Source organism: Mesoplodon bidens, assembly GCF_964165515.1.
Source record: "Mesoplodon bidens genome assembly, chromosome: 7".
NCBI lineage: Eukaryota > Metazoa > Chordata > Mammalia > Artiodactyla > Ziphiidae > Mesoplodon > Mesoplodon bidens.
In genome coordinates this window covers 25922816-25948862 of record NC_138164.1, presented here as the reverse complement: position 1 = coordinate 25948862, position 26047 = coordinate 25922816, and the positions used below count along the sequence as shown (strand labels likewise).

The 26047-nt window shown below is 35.9% G+C and overlaps 2 protein-coding genes across 6 annotated transcripts in view; both read left to right on the top strand.

The window, feature by feature from the left end:
• AASDHPPT (aminoadipate-semialdehyde dehydrogenase-phosphopantetheinyl transferase) overlaps positions 1–11130 on the top strand; it is a 29735-nt gene extending 18605 nt beyond the window's left edge. Inside the window, exons 5-6 of the mRNA XM_081239061.1 lie at positions 7182–7253; positions 9090–11130. Coding sequence (XP_081095187.1) covers positions 7182–7253; positions 9090–9254 — 237 coding nt within the window. The 3' untranslated portion in view covers positions 9255–11130. The remainder of the gene's footprint in view (positions 1–7181; positions 7254–9089) is intronic.
• A 5717-nt stretch (positions 11131–16847) lies between these two features.
• Positions 16848–26047, top strand: part of CWF19L2 (CWF19 like cell cycle control factor 2) — a 208131-nt gene continuing 198931 nt past the window's right edge. For 2 of the 5 annotated variants that reach the window (XM_081241070.1, XM_081241068.1), the window contains exons 1-3: positions 16851–17003; positions 18548–18658; positions 19416–19535. In XM_081241070.1, the coding sequence (XP_081097196.1) occupies positions 16911–17003; positions 18548–18658; positions 19416–19535 (324 nt within the window). In that variant the 5' untranslated portion in view covers positions 16851–16910. Of the gene's footprint in view, positions 17004–18547; positions 18659–19415; positions 19536–26047 lie in introns of all 5 variants that reach the window. The other 3 variants (XM_081241069.1, XM_081241072.1, XM_081241071.1) reach the window with 3 other exon arrangements.

Here is a 26047-nt window from a genome sequence, read left to right as displayed (position 1 = left end):
TCCCTAGAAATAGTACATGTCAGAGACTGTAGTTTTCATTAATTAATGCATATAGCCAATGAATAACTGAACTACTTCAAACTCATAGATTTTCTTCCTAGTGTGAGAACTGATAAGCTAAGCGGAAAAAATAGTCCTGTTCCTGCAGGCAGCATTAAAAGACTGCCTTCAGGATACCAGAAATAGGGTCTAGGCTGCACGTGTGGATATGGAAGGTATCTATTGGCACACAAATTAATGGTGCAGAAGGCTAAGGATACTATCCTCATTTAAGCAGAACTAAAGGACAGTGCCATCATAGGACATACGGTAAAATTCTGCATCCCGGGAGAAAAAGGAGCGTTTATTTACTTGGAGACTCAAAAGAAGAATATGAAATGAAAATTATAAAGCAAATGAGGATTTAAAAACAAATCTGCTTAGTGTTTTGAATAACATTCAAGACGAGAGTTTAGCTATGAAATAGAAGCTGAGAGCTTTAAGGAAAGAATAGGCTTGTCATTAAATGACAGCTGTTAGTGGAAGGTAGTCTGTGAAACCATCTAGAAGTGTATAGAAAAGAAGACAACAGACTGAACCCTAAAACTCTTATATTTAAGAAGTACATTTCATTGCCACCTTCTAAGTATAGACATTTTCCCAGGCATCTACTGTTTTCATGGATCCACTCTCACAATTAGCAGTTTCAAGCACACTACCTTTCTGCGTATGACTACCAAATCTTTAACTCAGTTTCTTTCACTCTTCAGACTCCTATTTCTCACTGCTATGTATTTCTCCTTGAACACTACACAGACACCACAAATTCTGCAGATAAGTCAAAATAATAATTGCCCTTCAAGTTATTTTCTTTTTCTAACTTTACTTTTTTAGATGGTACCACCATCCAGTCATCCAGGATTAAGAAAGCCCAGACCCATTTTCAGTTCCCCTCCTCCTCCCCTTGTTATACCAAACCCTCTAATTAACAGTGACGTGCTCCCCTCTGAAAACGCTTAGTGTGGGCACTGTTTACATCCAACTTAGACTAATGCAGTAGCCTCCTAACTAGGTTCCTCTTCCATTATTTTGCTTCATCCTTCTTCATTTTTGGCCGTCATTTCCCTATATACACTCCACATTGCAGCCAAATCACAACCTGCTATCTGCTATTCTTTAAATACCTCCAACCCTCTTGTATTTATATTTGTTTTAATTCTTCTGTGTCCTCACCACCACCCACCCATCCACCCTACCCCAAACTCTTCCTTGCCTTCTCCTTTAACAGTTTAAATCCATTTCAGGTGCCTTTTCTTTATTTCATTTAAGACCAAGCTTTTTTTTTTTCTTTCTTACAACATACCACATTTTACCTCATAATCTTTGTACTTGTCTACTTGCTTTACTTTCCCAGGGCTCCCTGAACGCAGGGGCAGTATCTTACTTTGCATTGTATCTGTTGCAGACTGAAAATGCTAGCGTGGACATAATCAAGAATCCGTTTTTTATTACAACAAATCCTCCAAAGGATTTTCCACTTACCTGACTATTGTATCTCACACCTGGAAAATTAATACTCTACGAGAAATATGAATTATTATGCCAAGAGGAATCTTATGTTTTCATAGGCTCTCAGTTTTCATAACCAGTTTCTGTTAAGAAAGTTAAATTTACCACCAAAAAGTTTCAAGTGATGAGATTAGATGAAACAGAAATTCTTTGCTTTTGAAAGAAAGTGCTTTAAAAAGTAGAAATATTGGATGTTGTCCTAGTGTCCTGATACCAGGAGGCCAGGGATTGCAGGAAAAGGGTCTTTTTTGTCTTCATTCACTTTCCCCCCTCAGTTTCTGAAATGATTCTCCAGAATTTCTCCTCATAAAAAAGCCGTGTGGATGAAAGGCTCTTGGTGCTGCAGCCAGTAGTCAGTCCTGTGCCTCTGAGGTGGGAGAGCCAACTTCAGGTCACTGGTTCACAAGAGACCTCCCAGCTCCATGTAATATCAAATGGCAAAAATCTCCCAGGGATCTCCATCTCAACACCAGCACCCAGCTTCACAAAAAAAACCCAAAGTTAGCAGAAGGAAAGAAATCATAAAAATCAGATCAGAAATAAATGAAAAAGAAAGGAAGGAAACGATAGCAAAGATAATAAAACTAAAAGATGGTTCTTTGAGAAGATAAAAAAAATTGATAAACCATTAGCCAGACTCATCAAGAAAAAAAGGGAGAAGACCCAAATCAGTAGAAATGAAAAAGAAGTAACAACTGACACTGCAGAAATACAAAAGATCATGAGAGATTACTACAAGCAACTCTATGCCAATAAAATGGACAACCTGGAAGAAATGGACAAATTCTTAGAAATGCACAACCTTCCAAGACTGAATCAGGAAGAAATAGAAAATATGAATGGGCCAATCACAAGCACTGAAATTGAAACTGTGATTAAAAATCTTCCAACAAACCAAAGCCCAGGACCAGATGGCTTCACAGGCGAATTCTATCAAACATTTAGAGAAGAGCTAACACCTATCCTTCTCAAACTCTTCAAAAATATAGCAGAGGGAGGAACACTCCCAAACTCATTCTATGAGGCCACCATCACCGATACCAAAACCAGACAAGGATGTCACAAAGAAAGAAAACTACAGGCCAATATCACTGATGAACATAGATGCAAAAATCCTCAACAAAATACTAGCAAACAATCCAACAGCACATCAAGAGGATCATACACCATGATCAGGTGGGGTTTATTCCAGGAATACAAGGATTCTTCAATATACGCAAATCAATCAATGTGATACACCATATTAACAAACTAAAGGAGAAAAACCATGTGGTCATCTCAATAGATGCAGAGAAAGCTTTTGACAAAATTCAACACCCATTTATGATAAAAACGCTCCAGAAAGTAGGCATAGAACAAACTTTCTTCAACATAATAAAGGCCATATATGACAAACCCACAGCCAACATCGTCCTCAATGGTGAAAAACTGAAAGCATTTCCACTAAGATCAGGAACAAGACAATGTTGCTGAGTCTCACCACTCTTATTCAACTTAGTTTTGGAAGTTTTAGCCACAGCAATCAGAGAAGAAAAGGAAATAAAAGGAATCCAAATCGGAAAAGAAGAAGTAAAGCTGTCTCTGTTTGCAGATGACATGATACTATACATAGAGAATCCTAAAGGTGCTCCCAGAAAACTACTAGAGCTAATCAATGAATTTGGTAAAGTAGCAGGATACAAAATTAATGCACAGAAATCTCTGGCATTCCTATACAGTAATGATGAAAAATCTGAAAGTGAAATCAAAAAAACTCCCATTTACCATTGCAACAAACAGAATAAAATATGTAGGAATAAACCTACCTAAGGAGACAAAAGACCTTTATGCGGAAAATTATAAGACACTGATGAAAGAAATTAAAGATGATACAAATAGATTGAGAGATATACCATGTTCTTGGATTGGAAGAATCTACATTGTGAACATGACTCTAGTACGCAAAGCAATCTACAGATTCAATGCAATCCCTATCAAACTACCACTGGCATTTTTTACAGAACTAGAACAAAAATTTCACTATTTGTATGGAAACAGAAAAGACCCCGAATAGCCAAAGCAATCTTGAGAACGAAAAACAGAGCTGGAGGAATCAGGCTCCCTGACTTCAGACTATACTACAAAGCTACAGTAATCAAGGCAGTATGGTACTGGCACAAAAACAGAAAGATAGATCAATGGAACAGGATAGAAAGCCCAGAGATAAACCCACGCACATATGGTCACCTTATCTTTGATAAAGGAGGCAGGAATGTACAGTGGAGAAAGACAGCCTCTTCAGTAAGTGGTGCTGGGAAAACTGGACATGGACATGTAAAAGTATGAGATTAGAACACTCCCTAACACCATACACAAAAATTAAGTTCAAAATGGATTAAAGACCTAAATGTAAGGCCAGAAACTATCAAACTCTTAGAGGAAAACATAGGCAGAACACTCTGTCATAAATCACAGCAAGATCCTTTTGGACCCACCTCCTAGAGAAATGGAAATAAAAACAAAGATAAACAAATGGGACCTAATGAAACTTCAAAGCTTTTGCACAGCAAAGGAAACCATAAACAAGACCAAAAGACAACCCTCAGAATGGGAGAAAATATTTGCAAATGCAGCAACTGACAAAGGATTAATATCCAAAACTTACAAGCAGCTCATGCAGCTCAATAACAAAAAAACAAACAACCCAATCCAAATATGGGCAGTAGACCTAAATAGACATTTCTCCAAAGAAGATATACAGAGTGTCAACAAACACATGAAAGAATGCTCAACATCATTAATCGTTAGAGAAATGTAAATCAAAGCTATAATGAGATATCACCTCACACCAGTCAGAATGGCCATCATCAAAAATTCTAAAAACAATAAATGCTACAGAGGGTGTGGAGAAAAGTGAACCCTCTTGCACTGCTGGTGGGAATATGGATTGGTACAGCCACTATGGAGCAGAGTATGGAGGTTCCTTAAAAAAAATCAAATAGAACTACCATGTGACCCAGCAATCCCACTACTGGGCATATATCCTGAGAAAACCATAATTCAAAAAGAGTCATGTACCAAAATGTTCACTGCAGCTCTGTTTTCAATAGCCAGGAGATGGAAACAACCTAAGTGTCCATCATCGGATGAATGGATAAAGAAGTTGTGGCACATATATACAGTGGAATATTACTCAGCCATAAAAAGAAACAAAATTGAGTTATTTGTAGTCAGGTGGATGGACCTCGAGTCTGTCGTACAGAGTGAAGTAAGAAAGAGAAAGACAAATACTGTATGCTAACACATATATATGGAATTTAGGGGAAAAAATGTTATGTAGAGCCTAGGGGTAAGACAGAAATAAAGACACAGACCTACTAGAGAATGGACTTGAGGATATGGGGAGGGGGAAGGGTAAGCTGTGACATAGAGAGTGGCATGGATATATATACACTACCAAACGTAAAATAGATAGCTAGTGGGAAGCAGCCGCATAGCACAGGGAGATCAACTCTTTGCTTTGTGACCACCTAGAGGCATGGGATAGGGAGGGTGGGAGGGAGGGAGACGCAAGATGGAAGAGATATGGGGACATAGGTCTATGTATAACTGATTCCCTTTGTTATAAAGCAGAAACTAACCATTGTAAAGCAATCATACTCCAATAAAAACGTAAAAAAAAGTAGAAATATTAACATTTATGACAGATTTTCTTCAGTACTTTACCATTGGGAAAACATTGTAAAACTTGAATGATTTAAGTTATACCTTAAACTTTTATTTTACTTTGTTTATAACGTGAAAATACATACAAAGAAAATGACATACAATTTGACTAAAGCAGGTGAATCTTTGTAATCTAATGCTAAACTATCTCCTGAAAAAGTAAAATATTCTTGCTCCCTTTGGGTTTGTTGGCGATTTTGAGGAAATTTTGGTATTCACAATAATTTTATGGATAAAAAACTGTAAGCTTAGGAAACTTTTGGAAACTTGTAAAGTCTTGAAATTAAGTCTTAAGTTCAGTAGCATTGAATGTACTGGCTTAACTAGCTAGTTAGCTTGCTGGTTTCATTTCTTTTTTCAACTAATATTTATTATAGATGTACTAGGCAGAAAGGATTTAGGGCAAAGGTGATTACCTCATAGAACTTTTATTCTAGTGAGATATCAAATATTAATGTTTGATAAACTGGAGTCATTGTAAAATAACTTCTCTAGTTTTGCTGTTTTCAAATTTAATATTCATGTGATGATGAGGGCTGAGTAGATATGGTGAATATTTTGAAATCAGTCTCATTGAATTTTGGCTTATAATGAGGTAAGTAAACAAATTGAGCATTTTAGTGGCATTTAGTGGACAGGCTGGATGAAAAGTAGTTATTGCCCGCAGTTACCTCTTGATATTCCGCCTTACAGACACTACAAAACTGCTGATCTAAGTTGTCTTCCAAAAATAACTATAGCCAAAACATCTCTGTATGTTAGTGTTTATATTATTGATACATTCAGTGTAAAGAATGGGAGAACCATGTTCAAAAAGAGTAGTTTTGTTTACAGTAACAAACTTTGACCTATTAAATGTTTTCTTCTTAGCTAGTTATTTTTTCTTCTCAAAGTGTTTTCCTAAATTTATCTCTTTTGAATTTCTTTTATTGATTGATTGATTGATTGATAATTTGGATATCTTAATGTATGAAGATATGAGAAAGAGGATGAAGGATGAAAAGTCCCTAAGTAATACTATTTCTGATTGTAGTTTCCTATTTCAACTCATGTCTTATGGAAGACTGCCTTAGTAAAGTGGCTTCTTGGTGAAATTTTGTTTAATTTTTAACAGTTGTTCATACTTCTCTCTGGTAACTGCCTCAACGTCTATTATATTTTAAAGCCCCCTCCCCCTTTGTATCATACATAGGGGAAAATAGGAAATTACATATTTTTTAAGTCTTACCTATGAATTTCCACAGGCTGTAGTATGTAGTTAACTAAATGCTTATAAACCAGTGTTGCAATCTAATTTTTTTAAATGTACACTTTTAAGCATATACAAAACTAACATCACCAGTGAGGTCAGATGGCTATCTAGATGTGCCTCTAGATAGGATACTTTATCTATATAGTATTCTTATTAAGAATGTATAATATAAATGTAATCATTAAGAACCATCAGACTGAAAATAGCCAACGTTTATTAATAAAAAGTGGGGGATGGGGCCTGTATTTTAAAATACTGACATCATAAAAGACAAAAGAAAAGCTAGCAAGACAATGACAACTGAATGTAATACTTGACCCTAGACTGCCTCCTGTACTGGAGGTGGGGAAATGGTATAAAGGACATTACTGGATTAATTCACAAACGTTGGAGTACAGAGAGTAGATTTAAGTATTATTTTAATGTTAAATTTACCAAAGTTATTAACTACAGTGGTTATGTGAGAGAATGTCCCTATTAGGAAATATATATTGAAATATTACAGAGTAAAGGGCCAAAATATATGTGACTATTCCTTCAAGTCAGGGGGAGTGGAGATATATATGTATGTATGTGTGTATATGGTTGGGGGGAGTGAAATTTTTAAAATGTAAGTAGAAATATATCTAAGTTTCTATATTTAGTATTCTCTATTTACTTATGTTTTATTTTTCAGGAAAGCAAAATAGATGAGCACCATTTTGTTGCAGTAGCTCTTAGGAAACCCAATGGATCTAGACATCAGGATGTAAGATTTCTCTGATTTTTTTCTAAAAAACATGTATTAAAATTGAATTTGTTATTTATTGATGGAACTAATCATTTGGTTTATATCAGGTTAGAGGTTTTGGCTTTTTTTTTTTTTAATTATAGACTTTAGAAGTGTTCATTATCTAATCCTTAAGATCATCTGGGATTTCACAGAAATGTTTTAAAAGTATGTTACCTGCTTCTTCACATTCAAATATACTTAAATATGACAAAGAAAAAAATTTGGTGGTACTGTCCTAGTATTCATATATTCAGTAGATATTCAAGATAGTCACTGTCTTGGTCATCTTAACAGTGGTTTATTTCCTGGTGAATTGGGGCTGTCTTTGAATATTAAGCGTACCAAGTTGAGGGATAGCAAGTAATGGAATTATCTATCAAATTGAACTCCTTCCCCTTTTTATAATACTCTCCTAAATTACTTCCAAAGTATCAAAAATGTGAGAGATCTTGTGATATATTCTAGCATAACATCAATTCTTCCAATCAAAATCGATTTTTACTTTCTTCTGCTATTTAATAGGTAAGTTGAGAAATTTTTTAAAAAAGAAAACTTAGGGTCTTGACTCTCAGCCTACATATAGTTGTGATTCTGTGGAAGTATTTATTTAAGGAATACTGATAATGTCACAATAATTGAAACTATATGCTTATTATTATTTTTAGGGAATCTGCGTGAGAGAATGTAGTGTGATCAATGTGTATGCATCATTACTTTTAGAAAAAAAGCTCAGTCTACAGATCATGCCTTTGACTGATTAAAAAGATTAAAATTCTTCATAGATTATTTTCTTTTAAAAGGGATGACATGTTAAAATTGACTCCTGTAATCTGAAGATGTTCCAACCCAGGTTACCTGTCCTTGTGTGCTGAAGTCTCAGCATTACCCTTTCTGCTCATACCTTATGATTCCATAGAGCTTTATATTTTTTGTAATGTCTGCACATGGCAGTACTTTCTTTTTATTTCCCTGGAGACAGCCTATTTAGGCAGCAGTGGCATAGTGAGAAAAGGGTGAGGGTACTATTCAGAAGACCTGGCTGAGTTTCAGGCTCAGGTCTACCGTTTAACCTGTGTTGTAAGCTTGTATAAATTGATTGATCTTACTGAGCCTCAATTTCCCCATCTCTAGAGTTGAGGTAACAACCATATCATCATAGTTATGAGAATTACATCATATAAAATAGATATTAACCTTGTAAAAGCACTGTAGAAGACCCAAGTACTATCTTTAGTAGAATGTATAGAATGTTAAAGACAGTCCACACTGGGCTGAGTTGTGAACAAGGGCTCTATCACAGAGTATAAGATATAGTTTAAATTTAGTGTTGAATGAGTCATTTCCTAATGAAGTGTTGCATCTCTGTGTGGTTATGGGTATTTTATCAGACATACCCTCTAGAGTATTTCTCAAAAGTTTGCCTGGTGGCCCCTCTTTATCAGAATAACCCACCTGCTTGTTAAAGTTATATATTTGGGGATCCTTTTTGACTCATCTACTGAATCAGAATTGTTGGATGTGTGGCTCAGTAAATCTACATTTTAAACAAATACCACAGGTTATTGTTGTCTACAAAAAGTTTGAGAATCAGGTTATTTCATATTTTTCTTGATTTGTTATATTGGCAACACTAATATAAGGAGTAGAAGCAATTATCTAGAAATGCTACTGTGTTGTAATTTAATGTTATTGAAGTATAATTTAATATTGCTGAAATGTGATTACTGATTGCTTATTTTCCTAATTACAAAATTGACCATAAGATTAATATGCAGTATAACATTGAGGTAATCTAATTTTTTATCCTTTTAGGTTTCATTTCAAGGTGATTCTAAACCAACCCAGAGGCAGTTTACTATTCTCACCTTTAATGATTTAATATCATCTGCTGTTCCTATGACCCCTGAAGATCCTTCATTTTGGGACTGTTTTTGCTTCACAGAAGAAATTTCAATACGAAATGGTACAAAGTCATGATATGATTTTCTAAGTAACAAAGGGAAATGAAAACTGTAATCTTCTGTATTCACTAAAAAATAAATGCCTGAGAGTATCAAATTTTATTTCACAAAACAGTTTAAAAAAGAAGAAAGAACTTTTCCTATTAAAAAGGCAGACTCCCAGTTCAGGATAGCTCACTAGAATACATGTTTACCTCTTCTTCCTCCCCAAAATCGCATTGGATTTACTGAAGAAATAGAAACTGGTGGGAGAATCTTAAAGTGATATATGTTCATTTTAGAAAAACAACAGAAAATGTGAATTCACAAGAAGGGAACATTCAAATTCCTATCTTTCAGAGATAACTATTTCAGAGGTAACTATCCCTAAAACCTGGAGTATCTTCCCAGACCTTTTTCTTGGCAAATGATTCCATCTCAACATAGTTAATCTTTTTTTAAATGGGAGCATACTATTTTTCTTTTTTTTTTTCTCTGAACTGTACATCTACTGTTCATAAATATACTGCTGTAGCGTAACTTTTAGTGACTCTAAAGTATTATGTTGTACGGCTTCTATCAGGATGCTATTGACCAGAGGTAATAATGTTCAAATATAATCGACTTCAGTAACCAAGGACATTTATTGTCTCACATAAACAGTTCAGAGGTGTCATTAAGGACATTTATTTTTGCCTCAGCCTCAGCTTATTGGTTTTGCCTTAGGCTTGTCTCCCTCATGGTTGTAAGAGCTGCTGCTGTGACTTCCAGCTTCACATCTTCATAAAAATTACATCTAAAAGGCAGGAAAAGCTGTTTTTCCTCTCACATCTCAGTTTTGTCAGTGAGGAAGATTTTTTCCTCTTAAGAGCCCCCAGAAAATTTCCCCAAAGTTTCTGTTGACTCAGATCAGGTCACTGAGAAAGTTGAACTCTGACACTTTTGGGTTGGGTAACGAAGAAGCTAGGGCAAAGTCTGGGGGAATGACATCTAGGGGAAGCCCCCTGTCTGCCATAATGGAGGTGTGCCACAATTTACTCATTCTTTCTTCTGTGTTAGACATTTTGAATGTCTGCAGTTTTTACTATAAGCAGTGATTCGTTGAATATCCTTGTAACCACATTTTGAGGTACATGTTTAATTATGTCCTTAAGAAAGTAAATTTCTAGAAATGGAATGATAATGATTAGTTCAAAGGAATTAAATAAACATTTTTAGAGCCTCCATAAGTATTGCCAAATCATTCTCTAAAAAGGCTGTACAACTTATACTTCTAGTTATTGTTATATGTGTGACCACTCTCTCACCCCCCACCTACATACTCTCTGGTCATCTGTAGATAGGCTCTTTTTTAAAAAAAATTAATCTATGCCAAAATACGTGAAAATTGTATCTTATTTTTTAAATTTGTGTTTCTTTCATTACAAATGAGGTTGGTATGTCAGTGTTGTTATTTGCTGTTAGTATTCTTTTTTTATAAACTTCCTGTTCATTATCTTTGCCTGTTTCTATTTTGGTAAATAGGACTTAATTTAAAGTGGAAACATTATATATAAGATGCCAAGACCATCATAATGATGACAGAATCTATTTTGTGGTTGTAGTGCATGTCTTGGGGAGTTAAAGTCTTATAATTGTTGAATGTCAAGAAGTGAAATAGTTTCATTGGTTAAAAGTTGTGTGTAAATTGTATAAAATTAGATACCTAAGTAAAAAAAAAAATTTGGAATGTTTTATAATTTTTTATTTCATTAAGCATGCCCAGATATTCCAAGCATAGTAAATAACATGTTTTAAAAAGATCAAATAGCATTTATAGTAGAGGAAGCATTGTTATTCCTAGCATGAGTGTAATGGTGATATGAAAAATTGTCATCTTTCTTGTCATTATAATAATAAAATAATTAACATTATTGAATTTTTATGAGCCAGGTACCATGCTAGATTTCTGGGGGGCAGGGGTGGGGGGTTCTGTTATTTCTTAAAGTTTCACATAGAGTCAAATGGATTCACATAGTTTAGAATCAAATAGATCTATAAAATATTCTTTTTCTAAATGAAAAATACCACTCCCTTGACCTTCCTCTCCTATTTCCTGTCCCCAGAGCAAGCTGTTTCACTGGTTTTATTTTGTTGTTATTTATTACCATATCTTCAGGTAACATGCTTATATTGCTTTTACTTGTTTTCAGTTTTAGGTTTTTAATTCCTGATATAAAGCTTTGTTCTTCTGCTTCCCAACCATTGCACTTTCCCTTCCTGCTCCCCCTTTCCCAGCATCTGTAATTCAGTGTTTACATTATTGACTGTGATTAAGAATGTTTACATCATTAAGATTATGTAACACTGTACAGCTAAGTGATGTGTTATTCTTACCCTGTACTGCATTTTTATTTCCTAGACTTAATAATTTATTTTGTTTACATAGGTTTCTATATACTTATTGCTAATTAAGTCCAAAACTCTATGTTCAGGCATACCAGTTGTTTTATCAGTTTCATCCATCTTGAAGAAATTGCTCCTGGAGCAATAATCTGTTTTGTCCAGTCTGGACTTTTTACCTTCTGTGACTGGTGCACAGCTGTCATCCTGGAATCTCTTTTCACCATCATCCTAGGAATTGCTTGTGTCTCCCCTATATTGGATTCCCTGATTTCCCATTTCCTATATCTCATGTCTGTCTTAGATTTACGCCTTCATTTGTGTGGATCATATCCTCAAGTTGCTTCCTGAGAACAAAAGGGACACAGGAAATACATTTTTTTGCAGAGTGGTATAGGAGATCTAACTATAGATGCATTCACCATATCAACACTACCTTTTGCTGCCATCCACACTAGCACTATTCCTGAGCTCATTTTTGACAGTTTTAGTTTCTTTGTACAGTAAACATAATTCAGCTCTGGCAAAAAGAAATGGTTTCTGTTAATAGTTTCCTGCATAGGAACTCTGATGGATTGATTTTTAAAAATGGATCTATTTGTGTACGTATGCACATAGACATATTCACATACCCCTTGCTATTCAAACTCAGGAATTGAATAGATTTGGATATGTTTTTCAATTAAAATATTCACCATCCTTACTACTAAGTATCTGAACCTCAGAAACTAATTAGATTTGGGTAACTAAACAGCCTCACTGGCTGAAGGACTACCATCTGAACTTGAACAACTAAACAGATTTATACATACATGTATATACATATATACATCTTTGATCAAAAATATGCCTGAAAACAATTCCATCTCCTAGTACTAGATCATATTAAAAGGGATGTGAAGAGAGCTAATAATTATTTCATTTTATGGGGAAAGTATGCCATCAGTGTTTGTGAATTTGGGATTGGCAGAAGTCTTTGGACATATCTCCAATTAATATTCTTTGTCTGAGAGTGTTTATAGTAGAATACCTGTCTTCCTTAGTAAGTGCTTCACATGTAACAAGCTCTTCAATCCTCATAACCTTATAGGGTAAGTCCTATTATCCCCAGTATACTGGTGGGAAAAATAAGGTACTGAGATGTTAAGCAACTTACTAAATAAAGATCATACCACCATTATACAGTGGACTCCATATTTGAACCACATAGCCTAGATCCAGAGTCTGAACTGTGCTGTACTAAATTCAGTGATATGCTGTAAATGAATATAAGCAATCCTGGGGCAGGGATGATTGGGCCTGGGAGGCTTTATTTGTAGTTTTTGCTGATTTCATGAAATAATGCCAGGTGTGTTACCAACAACTAGTTTAACACTATTTTGCCATATTTGCCTCAAATTTTTTATCCCAAAGATACTGCTAAATAGCTCTCACCCCTGAAACCAAGCAGGACTCTGTGGGGCTCTTGGGCATAGAAGCCTTTCTGTGTTCCCTGTTCCTTGTGACTATAAAGACTTAAGTTACATACTAAGTGTTACAAAGCAGAAAAGGAGGAACAACACGGTTCCTGGACCTTTAGGCTCCTTATTACATTACACTTTGTTTGATTAAACCATGGATTTCTATTGATGTGGCCAAAGGCAAACTAGTAAAAACAACTTACTTTACCTTATTTTTCTATATCAACCTGTCTAGTTCCCCTCCGATGCCAGCATTTTTTGTTGGTAATTTTATTGGTTATTGTATTCACAAAGTAATTTATAGACAACTGATTTCTTTATGATGTTGAGCCTTCTTCAAGCACATGGTATGCCTCTTCATTTGTTCTAGTCTCTTCTGTGCCTTAAATAGGATTTAAAAGTTTCTGTTATATAATTTTGCATTTTTCTGCTATTATCACCAATTTTTTGACCCCACAATTGATGCAGGGGGTAAACAGACGCTTTTCTGAATCCCAAGAGAACCTGAAAGAGTAGAGTGATATTTGGGTTGCTTATGACAAAAATCAGTCAAGTTGTCACCAACGACGGTTCTTGGCCTTCCTTAATCAATAGATATTGATGAGGCTAGACAAGAAATTCAGACAAGGATTTTTTAGGGCTCCTGCTGCAGCACGAGGGAGCAAAAACAAGTAACAGTTTCTCTTGCTCACTTGGCGGGGGAGGCAAGCTGGTTCCTTATGTGGGCTGAAGGTAGGGGTGGGTCCAGGGGTTGGGCCGGAGAGGTGGTTTGGGTGGTTTGCCCACCCCTTTATTTATCTGGTTGCTCGAGGAGGTATTTGTCCAGGTGCAAGCACTGCAGCGAAGTGTCCCAGGTCCCAGGTCCCAGCCTGTCTCATTTCCGAGAGGAGTGATGCTGTAGTTGCCTGACGTCCACTCTCTTGGATGGATAGGACAGAGAAAGGAGAAGTAGAGAGATATCAGGAGAGGGAAAGGGACAGAAGGGAGAGGGAAAGCATTGCCTGAGTGAGGGTGCTGAAGTCCTCGGGCCAGGAAGGCAGACTTACCAAACTTGGTGACCCCCAAACAAGAGGTTCAGGTGGCCGCTTGACACCCATGGGAAAGCTGCATTCAGTGGTCCCAGAGGTGCCCAGATTCTCTCCCAGGAAGGGGACAACTGCCCCACACTGGGTGCCACAAAGTCTGTTACTGACCAGGGTTCTTGGCCTTCTTTAATTAATAGAAATTGGTAAAAGGCCAGACAAATTCAGGCAAGGCTTTATTGGGGCTCCTGCAGCAGGAGGGGGCAAAAAGAAGTAACAGATAACCATGTTTGCTTGCTGAGTCGGGCGAGCTGTCTCCATCTATGGGGTGAGGGTAGGGGTGGGTCCAGGGGTCGGGCCAGAGAGGTGGTTTAGGTGGTTTGCCCACCCCTTTGGGGGTATTGTGTACAGGGGTCATGCTCATTACCCTGCTTTTGCTACTGGTACCCTACTTTTGCCTCCTGATTTTGTTCCTGGCTCTTCAGAAGTGGCAGTTGGGTTTTAGCCTTTTTGTATCTTGTTGTCCATAATTTGCCCCAACTGTGCATGCACACAGTTATTTTTAGTCCCATGTAGTTTCTTTGTATTTTGTTGCTGGAGGAGACGTTTGTCCAGGTGCAAACACTGCAGCAAGGTGTCCCAGGTCCCAGCCTGTCTCAAAGTCACAGTGGGTTAAATATTTCAAGGTTAATTCATAAATTAAAATTCACTTTTCTGTAACAAAAATGCAATGAATACATCTATTTTGAATATCAAACAAGTAAACACTACATGTTTGAAGTTAAGATTTTCACAGATAGGTGAAATAGAAACTCCTGGGAAAGCTTCTTGGAAACACAAATTCAGTTTTATGAAACCTTAAAGTGAAGCATATTTACCTGATAAATGGAATATTGCCTGCCATGTCAGTAAACAAAGGATGTCACAGTCATCAGTGATTACAGCCACAACCTATGATGAGCTGCTGAACCCTGAGGGAACTCAGGAAGGAAAAGAATACCTGCCATCTAGCAGCCATCCGACTATACCCACTCCCCATGGAGAGCCCTGAGGAAACAGGATATGAAAACATAAGATATGGGCCCTAGATAGCTGAGGTGCATATCAAAGCAACGATTTCAGTGAGCCCAGACTCTTGCATCTTCCCATATATAGAAAAGCATTAAATTACTTAACTTGACATATGTGGTTTTCTTTAATTAATAATCTTTTGACTTTCAGACTACCTGCCCCATGTTGCAAAACTCCTATATATCCTGGCTCCCCTCTTCGCCTCCTCGGAGCAGTTCTCTCAGGGTTACTTGAAATGCTGCCTCCCAGGCTTGAAGTCCTAAAAATTCCCACCAAATAAAACATAACTCTCAACTTTTAGGCTGTGAATAATTTTTTAGTCGACATACTTCAATCTGGTTTATGTTAACTATATTTAATGTTTTAAAAGTATCTAGTTTGTTATTATTCTCCAACCTTCTTCTTTATCTTTGTGATTATATATAAGCTCGGTGTTTTGTAGTCCCAAAGCACTTGATTAATACTTTAGAATGTCTTATTCTTCATGGAACTTAAAGTTTTATGTTTGGGAGATGTTGCCAAAAACCTTGACTTTCTGTGCACCGATGCTGAACAGAATACAGAAACAGAGATTTTGGAGGATAAGAGAGGTGGATTTATTCCTCTGCCAGGCAGAAGGGAAGACATGGCAGGTTAGCACCTCAAGAACTGTGCCCCCCCTTGCATTCTTTTCCTCCTTGCATTTCTTCAGAACAGTCATAGCTGGCATTAGGCAGCCTGGTAATTGGGTCCTTTTGTCTCTGGTTTATAGGCCGGTGACCTTTCTGAAGCGCAAAAGCTACAGGGGGTGACTTCTTACAAGGGAGCATAGTAAATGTAAACACCGGGAGGAGGATGTAATTTACACAAAGTTAGGGAGTGATAGGTTAGCTTTGTGAAGTACAAATCTAGTTACAGACCCTACAGATTAGTAACAGTTAAAATAAAATAAGGGGTGATTAACTCCTTCAGGCCAGGTTATGTTTCTTCTCTAGCCTGTTCACTGTTCCCTTTATTTTCCTTGTTCTCAGGAGAGGGAAGGAAGAAAACCCCTCACTTCTATTTTTATTGTAGCACAGACACAAACATAAAACAGGAACAAATCACACAAATAAATAGGTAATTGCACACTGTAATGAAAAATGCTTGAGTGAATAAGTATGAACAAATAATATGTCAGTCAAAAAATGTTACACTTTAAATAAGCACGTATAAATTATGAAGTGCAATGCAAAATTCACATGACTTTTTCATATACTGTACTTAAAGTCCACCAAAGCAAAACACTGGCTCTTCAAAGCAATTTTGCCCTCCTGCTACCTCGCATTGCTTTTCTGGCCAGCCTTCCTTCGTTCCATTCCTCCAGCACAGGGGAACCTCCTTGGCGGGAAGGGCGCTTTGGTGAAAATCTTTGAGAGGTGCGGATTTAACCTCCCTGAGTGTCTAACTTACTACGCAGATTTTAAGAGGAGATAGCTGATAGCTGAAAATGCCGTCAGAACCTTGCAAAACGCGTAACAAATGTACACTGACACCAGTCCTGCTCAGCGCAATCTCAACATACGAAGGAGGGCAACTCCCTGGCTAAATCTTCCTGCTTTCTCTAAAACCACGGGTTAAACAACTCACCCGAAGAGTAAGCGACAGACAGATCTGCGCATGCTCTGCTCGTGGACAGCGCCCTTCCTCCTCTTAGTCGGAAGTCCCGGTTTGTTTAGTAAATTACGACAGTCGTAAACTGAGATTTTGTGACGGCTTCCCAACTTTACGACAATCACTATGGCGGCTGCCGGTGGTGGATTTGAAAGTGCGAGCGATGTCGACGAGCGTAAAGAACAGACCCGGATTGCCAGGACCGAGGTGTTGCGACAGGTACCTCAGTTTGGGGGCTTCGGGAACCATTTAGAATTGAGAGAGTGGAGGCTTTCTGGGAGCCAGGCCTCTGGTTCTCCTGCCTCCCCGCAGCCTCTATCTCACCTTACCTGGTTGTGTGGGGGTAGATGTCTCCCTTTGGAATGCCCGCAAATTCTTGGGTATCTTCTGCCTCCTAGATGCTCTGGCAGGCTCCAGTTGCTCATACTCTTTTCAGTAAGACTTGTTTATTTCCTCTGAATTTCCTTATCTTTTAAATAATCCATTCTTGACATTTCTATCACCTGATCACCTGAGCTGCGCACTTTCGAAGAACTCCGCCACTTACAAGGACTGTCTCTGCGTTTTTTATAGCCTCAGTCCTCGCTCTTGCTATATCTGAAATGAAATTTTCCGTTTTCAGGAACACATGTAAGCCTTGTCAGAGTAGACCGTTTCATTCTCCTTTTAAACTATTTATATCAGTGATTGGCTTATTGTAAATCCTTACTGATGCAAACAAGGATTGAGACAAGAGACCCAGAGAATTCAGCCCTTCGAAAAAGGTTGAGGAGCATTCTATTTCTCATTAAGATTGAGATGGGGTAGAGGTAACATAAAGAATGCAGGAAGTGAACTGTACTATTGAATTATCTGACAAGATGTAAGAAGTGTAGCAATGAAGGGGAAAAGTTGTAGTTGGAGAGCAGTGTAAGGTGAAACAAGTGATGGTTTTTGTTTTAAGCTGGAACAGTTTAAAACGAGTTTAAATTGCAGATGAGAAGGAGCCGGTATAGGAGACAGGAAGGAGAAGGTGTAGCGAGTACAGCCAGATTTACAGGGCAAGAGGGGGCAATAAGTCTTAGGTGAAATGTTGGTGTTGTTCCCTGATTTCAGCATATGTAATATACGTGTATAATAAATATTCTTCATCCTTGTCTTTGATATTTCAGGAAGTTTTTGGAGAGAGTAGGGTTTGTGATAAATTGTATAGTAGAGCTACGTACAGAGGTTTGAGAAGGACCAGCCCCAGCTTTGAAATTTGGGGGGAGAATGAAAAGGCAGGAACAACTTCCTAGAAAGATCTTACTTTATTTGACTGTTGTTGAAAGATGAATAAAAATTAGCAATATAATCATTTGTTTTTAGAAAGGTGATTCTTCCTGAAGCATTTTGGGGCTGTTGGTAGAGAGGTTTGGGCACTGCAGACTGAAGGTGTGGAGGTCAGTCCCCAAACAGTTACAAAAGTATCAGGCAGTGTCCGTGGGATAGTGAAGGGAAAAGAGATTCAAGTCATATTTGAGGTAGGGAGCTTAGGGAGAGGGAAGGGTCTACAGTAGGTCCCCGGATTCTGTCTTTGATTGGTGGCTCATTTCACTAGAGATTGGTAATTGGTAATGCAATTGGTAATGTGGAAGGAGAGTTTGTTTGTTTAAATCTTTCTTACACTTTGGTAGAAGTAAATTCCTGGTAAGCCTTATATGAAAGTGGGAGAAGTTTTTGTTTTGCTTTTTTGTGAAAGGCAAGTGGATCAATTGTTAATTTTTCTTTTTTCACTGTTTTAGGCTAAAGCCAATTTTGAAAAGGAAGAAAGGCGTAAAGAACTTAAACGACTTCAGGGTAAGGAAACATGGATGCTACCTGATGTGAATAAGCGAGTTGAACAAATCTCACAGGTGAGTACTAACAGGCTTACTTGATGTAAGCTTATCTGTCTTTTTTTTTTTCTTTTTGTACTTTTTCAAGTTAATATTGGAGGAGTAACTTTATAGACTATTTTTGCAAGTTACAGAATGAATATCACATAGTTGGCATTACTGAATATTTTCTCTCTCTGGCCAAAGTAGTATATTTTAATATTTTGGACATAATGGCATTGGAAAGATTTTGTTAGTTGAGTTGGCTGGTAGAAAGCTTAGCTTCAAATTTCTAGCCCACTTGTGGCAAGTTTATGGATCTAAAAAGTTATACGTTTTAAGCTTAATGTCATGCTTTTGTTTCTTTTTCTTTTTTTTTTAGGGGGGTTGTCTCAATCGTTTTTTTCTCGTCCCACAGTTTATGCTATCTTGTTATAGTTTATGTGGCTAGTAATCTTCTATAAATTGTTTTGGGCCTATTGAAGGAGATACACACACACATATGTCTGTGCATATATGTGTTTATTTGATTATATCTGTCTGTCAATGTATCTACAAATAAAACTTCCCTCATATTTTTCTAAGAAATTTTAGCTATATGATTTATTAGTAGTGGCATATATTATAGAAGTATGGTAAAGTTTCTTAGAAGAAATTATTTATTTAGTCATATTCCTTGTCTCTTTTCATGAAAGATTTAAAGTTTTTTGGAATATAGAGCTTTCTTTTCCTCAAAATACTTCCTTTTAAAGTAAGCTAAACTAAATTCTTACCTCTTCAACATGATTATTTATAGGAACACTCTGTGAAGAAAAAGAAGAAAAAAGACAAGCATTCAAGAAAAGTAAAAAAAGAGAAGAAAAAAAAGAGCAAGAAACAAAAGTGTGAAAAAAACGAGTCAACTGATAGTTCATCAGTAAGTATGTACTAAAACTAACCGAAGCTACAATTTTTTGAGAAAATTATATTTAGAGGAACAACATATGGGAACCTAAAATATATATGAGAACTTAGATAATATTATTAGTTAGGATATGAAAATGCCTGGGAGACATCTACTTGGAGATGTTCAGGAAATGGTAGAAATATGGATCTTAGGTTATAGATAAAGGTAAGAGGATGGACATACATTTTGAGAATCATTGCTCTTTGAAGCCATTAGGATGGATGAATTGCCTAGGGTAATTGAAAAGAAAGAAGAATACCAATACTGAGGAGCCAGACAGAAAGTAAAGGATATTAAGTAGAAGTAGTTGGAAAATTAGGAGAAGCAGGAAAGAGTAGTACTTTAAGGGAAAAGAGTGCCAAGATATTTCAGAGTCTGTTACCTCTGTTTGCTTTTCATAGAAATTAACATTTAAGTCTTTAAAATAGGTTGTATTTATATATTTATCTTTGGGACAAAAAGGAAGAGGATGCTGGGTCTGCTGTGTCTCTAGCCAGGTCTGGGGTGAGAGGACTCACGGAGGATAGGAAAGCAGGCCAAACCCTCATGCTTATTTTCAGGAAGAGAAAGGTATGCTGTGCTTAGTGAGTGATGAGCTAGAGATGTTTAGGAATAATTGGACTCATAGGTACGATCTTCGGAGGGTTATACTCTCAGTTGAATTATCATGTTTGACAATCTGGCCTTCTTGTAGTTTCAGAAATTAAATTTTTGGCAGTATACCCTGAGATGATAATTGGCTCATGAAAGCCTGTCTTATTTGAGAACGCAGTATCTTAATTCATAGTGAGAAATACACCTGTATTGTTTTATTGACTATCCAGCATATTTTGTAATGGTAGGAATATTATATAGAAAAAAAATGTTTTGGAATATAACTCAGCACAAAGGGAGTTAGAAAATCTTAATGTGAAAAGAAGATAGAGGCACTTTTTCCACAATTATGGGATTGAGTTGCTGACCCCATTGAGAATCTGATAAAAGTGATCTTTTCTTCAAAAAGAAATTTATATACAAAGTTGTTTACTTCAGGGGAGTTTGTAAAACTCCCAGGATTTTACACAAGGATCACAGGTTAAGAATCCTCATCCCATGGGGATATATCTGCCATGGCAACTAAACATTTATGTCATTTGATTAAGGGCACTTGCTTCCCTTTATCAGAGACACACTGTCCTGTTCTTTGTTGTTCTTGTTGCTATTACTGTTCTTCTCTGCAGCATACGTAAGTCTTTTTGTTGCAATGTATAGCATGTACATTTATACATACCTATTAAGTTGTATAACATATACCTTAGAGAGAGTAGTTTGAATGAATGCTCAGTGCCCACATCACATTGAGGTTGACTGAAGAAGAACAGAGAAACTTATACTGACAGTGAAGGGTAGGAAGGACAGAATGATAGCTAGGGGAATCAGTTTGGTTGAGAGGTCTTTTTGAGAAAATGTTTTTAGGAAGAGAGGGATAAATATTACTGAAGAGAATGCTAAGTTTGGGTGAGCAAGCTTCCAGGGGAAGGGGTAAGCTTAGATGGGAAGTAGGATCACCTTCTCTTCTGAGCTAGAGGGAAGTAGTAAAGATGTGTACAAATACAGATAAATAAGGAGGAGGTAGCAGATAAATAAGAAGGGGAGCAGATTATTGATGGTGTTTCTGCTTGGTGTTCTCTGTTTCCTTTGTGAAGTAGAAGGTAAAATCATCATCTGAGATGACAACTTGGGAGTAGAAGTAGGATGGAGGGATTGAGGAAATAGTATAGATTTGAAACAACTTTGCTTAGGTAATAAAAGAAGCAAATGAATTGCTGGGAACCATTGAGGATCCATGTGAGGCTGGAAAGCATATCTTGACTGTCAAGCTCTCTATTTTTTTTCTTTTAACTTTTAAAATAAGCTTTACTGAGGTATAATTTATATATAATAAAATAATCCTATATTAATTGTACTATTTAATGAATATACCTTTTTAACTCTGTCAGTTAAGATAGCATTTCCATTCCCCATAAAGTTCTTCGTGTCTCTTTGCAATCAATTCCTCCTCACCCTCCCTCCTCCTTCACTCTGGGATTGGGCAGGCATAGATCTGCTTTAGCACACTATAGATTAATTTTCGCTGTTCTAGAATTTCATATGAATATTCATATATGGTTGACTCTTGAACAACACTGGTTTGGACTGCACAGGTCCATTTGTACGTAGATCTTTTTCGAGAAATATGTACCATAGTACTGCACGATCTACAGTTGGTTGGTTGAATCTGCGGATGTGGAACCATAGATATGGATGGCCAACTGTAAAGTTACACGTGGATTTTCCACTGCACGTAGGATCAGCACCCCTAACCCCCACATTGTTCAAGGGTTAACTGTAATATGATCCTTTTTGTGTCGGGCTTCTTTGGCTTTACATAATGTTTTTGCAACTCACATAATTGCATGTATCAGTATTTCCTTTCTCTTTATTGCTATATTCCAGTGTATGAATATACCATAATTTGCTTATCTGTCTTATCTGTTCAAAGTCATTTGGGTGGTTTTTTAGTTTGCACTAGTATGAATAAAGCTACTGTGAATGTTTGTGTACAAGTCATTTGGTGGACATGTTTTTCTCTTGGAAAAATGCCATAGTTTTCCAAAGTGTTTGGACCATTTTACACTCCTGCCAGCAGTATATGAGAATTCCAGTTATTCTACATCTTTGCAAGCACTTGGAATTTTAAGGCTTTGTACTTTTTTGGCCATCCTACTATATGTAGTAATATTTCATGTGATATTTCCCTGAACACCAGTGATGTAGAGCATTACTTTAAGCCTTTATTGGCCATTCTGTTTTCTTTTATGAAGTCCAATTTATTAATTATTTTCTTTTATCATTAATTTTTCATAGTTACTGCTTTTAGTGTCCTAATTTTTGCACATCTCAATGTTGTGAAGATTTTCTCCTGTGTTTTTTTCAAGAAGTTTTGTAGCTTTGGCTTTTTCGTTTATCAGCGATTCATTTTGAGTTAATTTTTGCTTATGGTATGTAGTAAGTGTCAAAGTTCAGTTTTTTCAAATGGATTTCCACTTGTTCCAAAATCATTTGTTGACGAGGCTAACCTTTCTCTGTTGAATTACTTAGGCTCCTTTGTTTTAAATACAATTGAGCATATATATTTGTGGGTTAATTTCTAGACTCTGCCCTGTTCCCTTGGCTTGCGTGTCTGTCCTTGGCCAGTAAATAAACTGTCGTAATTACTGCAATTTTAGGGTAAGTCTTGGAATAAAGTAGTGTAAGTTCTGTGATTTTGTTCTTTTTGAAAATTGTTTGCTACTCTAAGTTCTTTGCATTTTTAAAATAAATTTTAGAATCACCCTATCACTTTCAACAAAAGTGTGTACTGATATTTTGATTGGAATTGTTTTGCATCAATAGATCAATTTTGGGAGAATTAATATCTTAAAATAGAGAGTCTTCCAACCCATCATGCATGTGGTATATCTATCCATCTCTTTAAGTCTTCTTTTATTTCTCTCACGGTGTTCTGGAATTTTCAGTGTAGAGGTCTTACTATCATCTTTTGTTATATTTTTTATATTTTCTTGGGGTGCTGTTGGAAATGTAATTAAAATAAATTTTATTTTTTGTGTATTTGCAGCTAGCACATACGTTTACAGTGGATTTTTGTATATTTACCTTGTATCTTGTCACCTTGCTAAATTCACAAGTACTAGTGTTAGGTTTTTTCGGTTGATTTCTTAGTACATGATTATGTTATGTGTGAATAAAGACACTTTTTTTTCTTTCCGATCTCTAGGCGTTTTATCCCATTTGTTAATTTTTTGTTATTTTATTTCACTCGCTAGGCCTTCAATATAGTGTTGAATAGAAGTGGTGAGAGTGGACATCCTTACCTGTTCTTTATCTTAAGTGGAAAGCATTTACCTTTCACCTTTAAGCATGATGTTAGCTGTGGACTTTCCATGTATGCCCTTTTAGACTGAGTAAATTCTCCTCTATTTTTATTTTTTTCTAAGAGTTGGTGTCTTGAATAGCATTGGATTTTGTCAAACACTTTTTCTGCATCTATTTATATAATCATGATTTTTCTCTTTTATTCTGTTAATATAGAGAATTACATTGGTTGATTTTTGAATGTTACAGCAACCTGAATTTCTGGGATATACTCTATTTGGTTATTTTTGTTTATTTAATTATAAAATATTTTATATATACTTACAAGCGCATTTTATTTTATATATTTTTTCTGATGTGATTTGCTCACAATTAGTTGAGAATTTTTGCATCTGTGTTTATGAGGGCTATTGGGTTTTGTTGTAAGGGTAATGCTGGCCTCACGTATGAATTAGGAAATATTCCCTGTTCTTCCATTTGTAGAAGAGTTTGTGCAGGATTGGTGTGATTTCTTCCTTAAAGGATTGTTAAAACTCACTAGTCAAACTGTTTGGGCCTGGAGTTTTCTTTGTGGGATGCTTAAAGCAGAAATTTAATTTCTTTAATATCTGTATTAAATGTTTTCTCTTTATTCTTGAGTTAGTTTTAGAATGAAGGTTTGCAAGGAATTTGTTTATTTCATCTAAATTGTTGAATTTATTGTCATAACATTGTAATATTCCTTTATTGTCCTTTTAATGTCTGTCGAGTCTGTAGTTATGTCCCCTCTTTCATTCCTGATTTTGGCTATTTCTATTTTCTCTTTGTTTCCTTGGTTAGAATAGTTTTAGGTTTATCAATTTTATTAATCTTTTCAAAGAATTGCCTTTTAGGTTCATTAATTTTCTAGTTGTGTGTTTTCTATTTTGTTGATTTCCACTGACTTTTTACTGTTTCTTTCCTATTACCTATTTTGTATTTAATTTGCTCTTCTTTTTCTAGCTTCCTGAAGTGGGTTTATAGGTCTTTGATTCTAAATCTTTCTTATTTTCTAATGAGTATTTAATCTACATTTTTTCTCCTAGCACTGCTTTATCTCCATCTAACTAATTTTGATGTGTTATGTTTTCATTGTCATCTTTTCAAAATATTTTCTAATTGATTTTGTTACTTTTTTTTAAACTTACAGACTATATATGAGTTTAAAATTTTCCAGGTATTTGTGGATTTAACCAGTTTTGTTTTTGTTTTTGACTTCAAATTTAATTCTGTTGTTGTCATAAAACATACCCTGTATAATTTAGTTTAAAAAAATCATAGAGACTAATGTTATGGCCTAGCCTATGCTCTATCTTGGTGAAAATTCCTTATGGAATTGAAATGAATGTATATTCAGCTGTTGTTAGTTGTAGTGTTCTGTGAATGTCAACATGGGAAAGTTTATTCATAGTGTTAAGTCATCTGTATTCTTACTGATTTTCTGTTTTCCTCTTCTGTCAGTTACTGTCAGTTACTGAGAGAGCAGCAGTAAAATCTCTGTGTTGTGGATTTGTCTTTTTCTTCTTTCAGTTTTGTCAGTTTTTGCCACATGTATTTTGAAGTCTTGTTAGATACATACACATTTAGGATTGTTGTATCTCCTTGATGAATTGACGATTATATCATGAAATGTTCCTCTTTATTTCTGGTAATATTCTTCTTTAAGGTCTACTTTTGTCTCATAGTAATAAAGCCTTTTCAGTTTTCTGACTTTTTGTTTTCATGATGTATTTTTTTAATCTTTTAGTTTTAATGTATCTGTTTATTTTATATTGAAAGTGTATTTCTTGTGGACAGTCTGTGTTTGGGGCTTGCTTTTTTATCTAGCTTATCAGTTTCTTCCTTTTAAATTAGAGGATCTTCTCCACTATATAATATGACAGCCATATTGACTTTAACATTTTTGGTTAAAATTTACTGAAGTTATATCAGGTTGAAAGTTCATTTCTTCAGTCTCACTAGCCAAATTTTTTAAGTGTTTGTAGACACAAATGGCTAGGTTAGTGGCTACCATATTGGGCGGTGTAGGTATAGAAAGATCCTATTAGATGGTGCTGGTTTAGATTATTTATGTTTAATGTAATTACAGGTATGTTTGAGTTTGTCTGCCATCTTGCTTTCCCTTTTCTATTTGTCCCATTTATTTTTTCTCTTCCTTTTCCTAGCTTCATTTGGATTAATTGGTTTTATTTTAGTGTTCTTATTTGTTTATTCATTCATTGATTCATTCTGTTTTTTTAGTTGAATGAAAGATTTTTTTAAATTCTGTAGTGCCTTATACTTTTCAAAAGTTTCACAGACATGATTTAATATAATCCCATAATAACCCTTAATTTTAATCCCCTGTGCCTATATTGCCCCTTTCCCCTTCTCTCTCCCCACTGTTAACTACTAGTTTACCCTCTATATCTATGAGTCTGCTTCCTTTTTGTTTTATTCACTCATTTGTTATTTTTAGATACCACATATAAGTGATATTTTGTAGTATTTGTCTTTCTTTGTCTCACTTACTACTTCATTTAGCATAATGCCCTCCAGGTCTGTCCATGTTGCTGCAAATGGCAAAACTT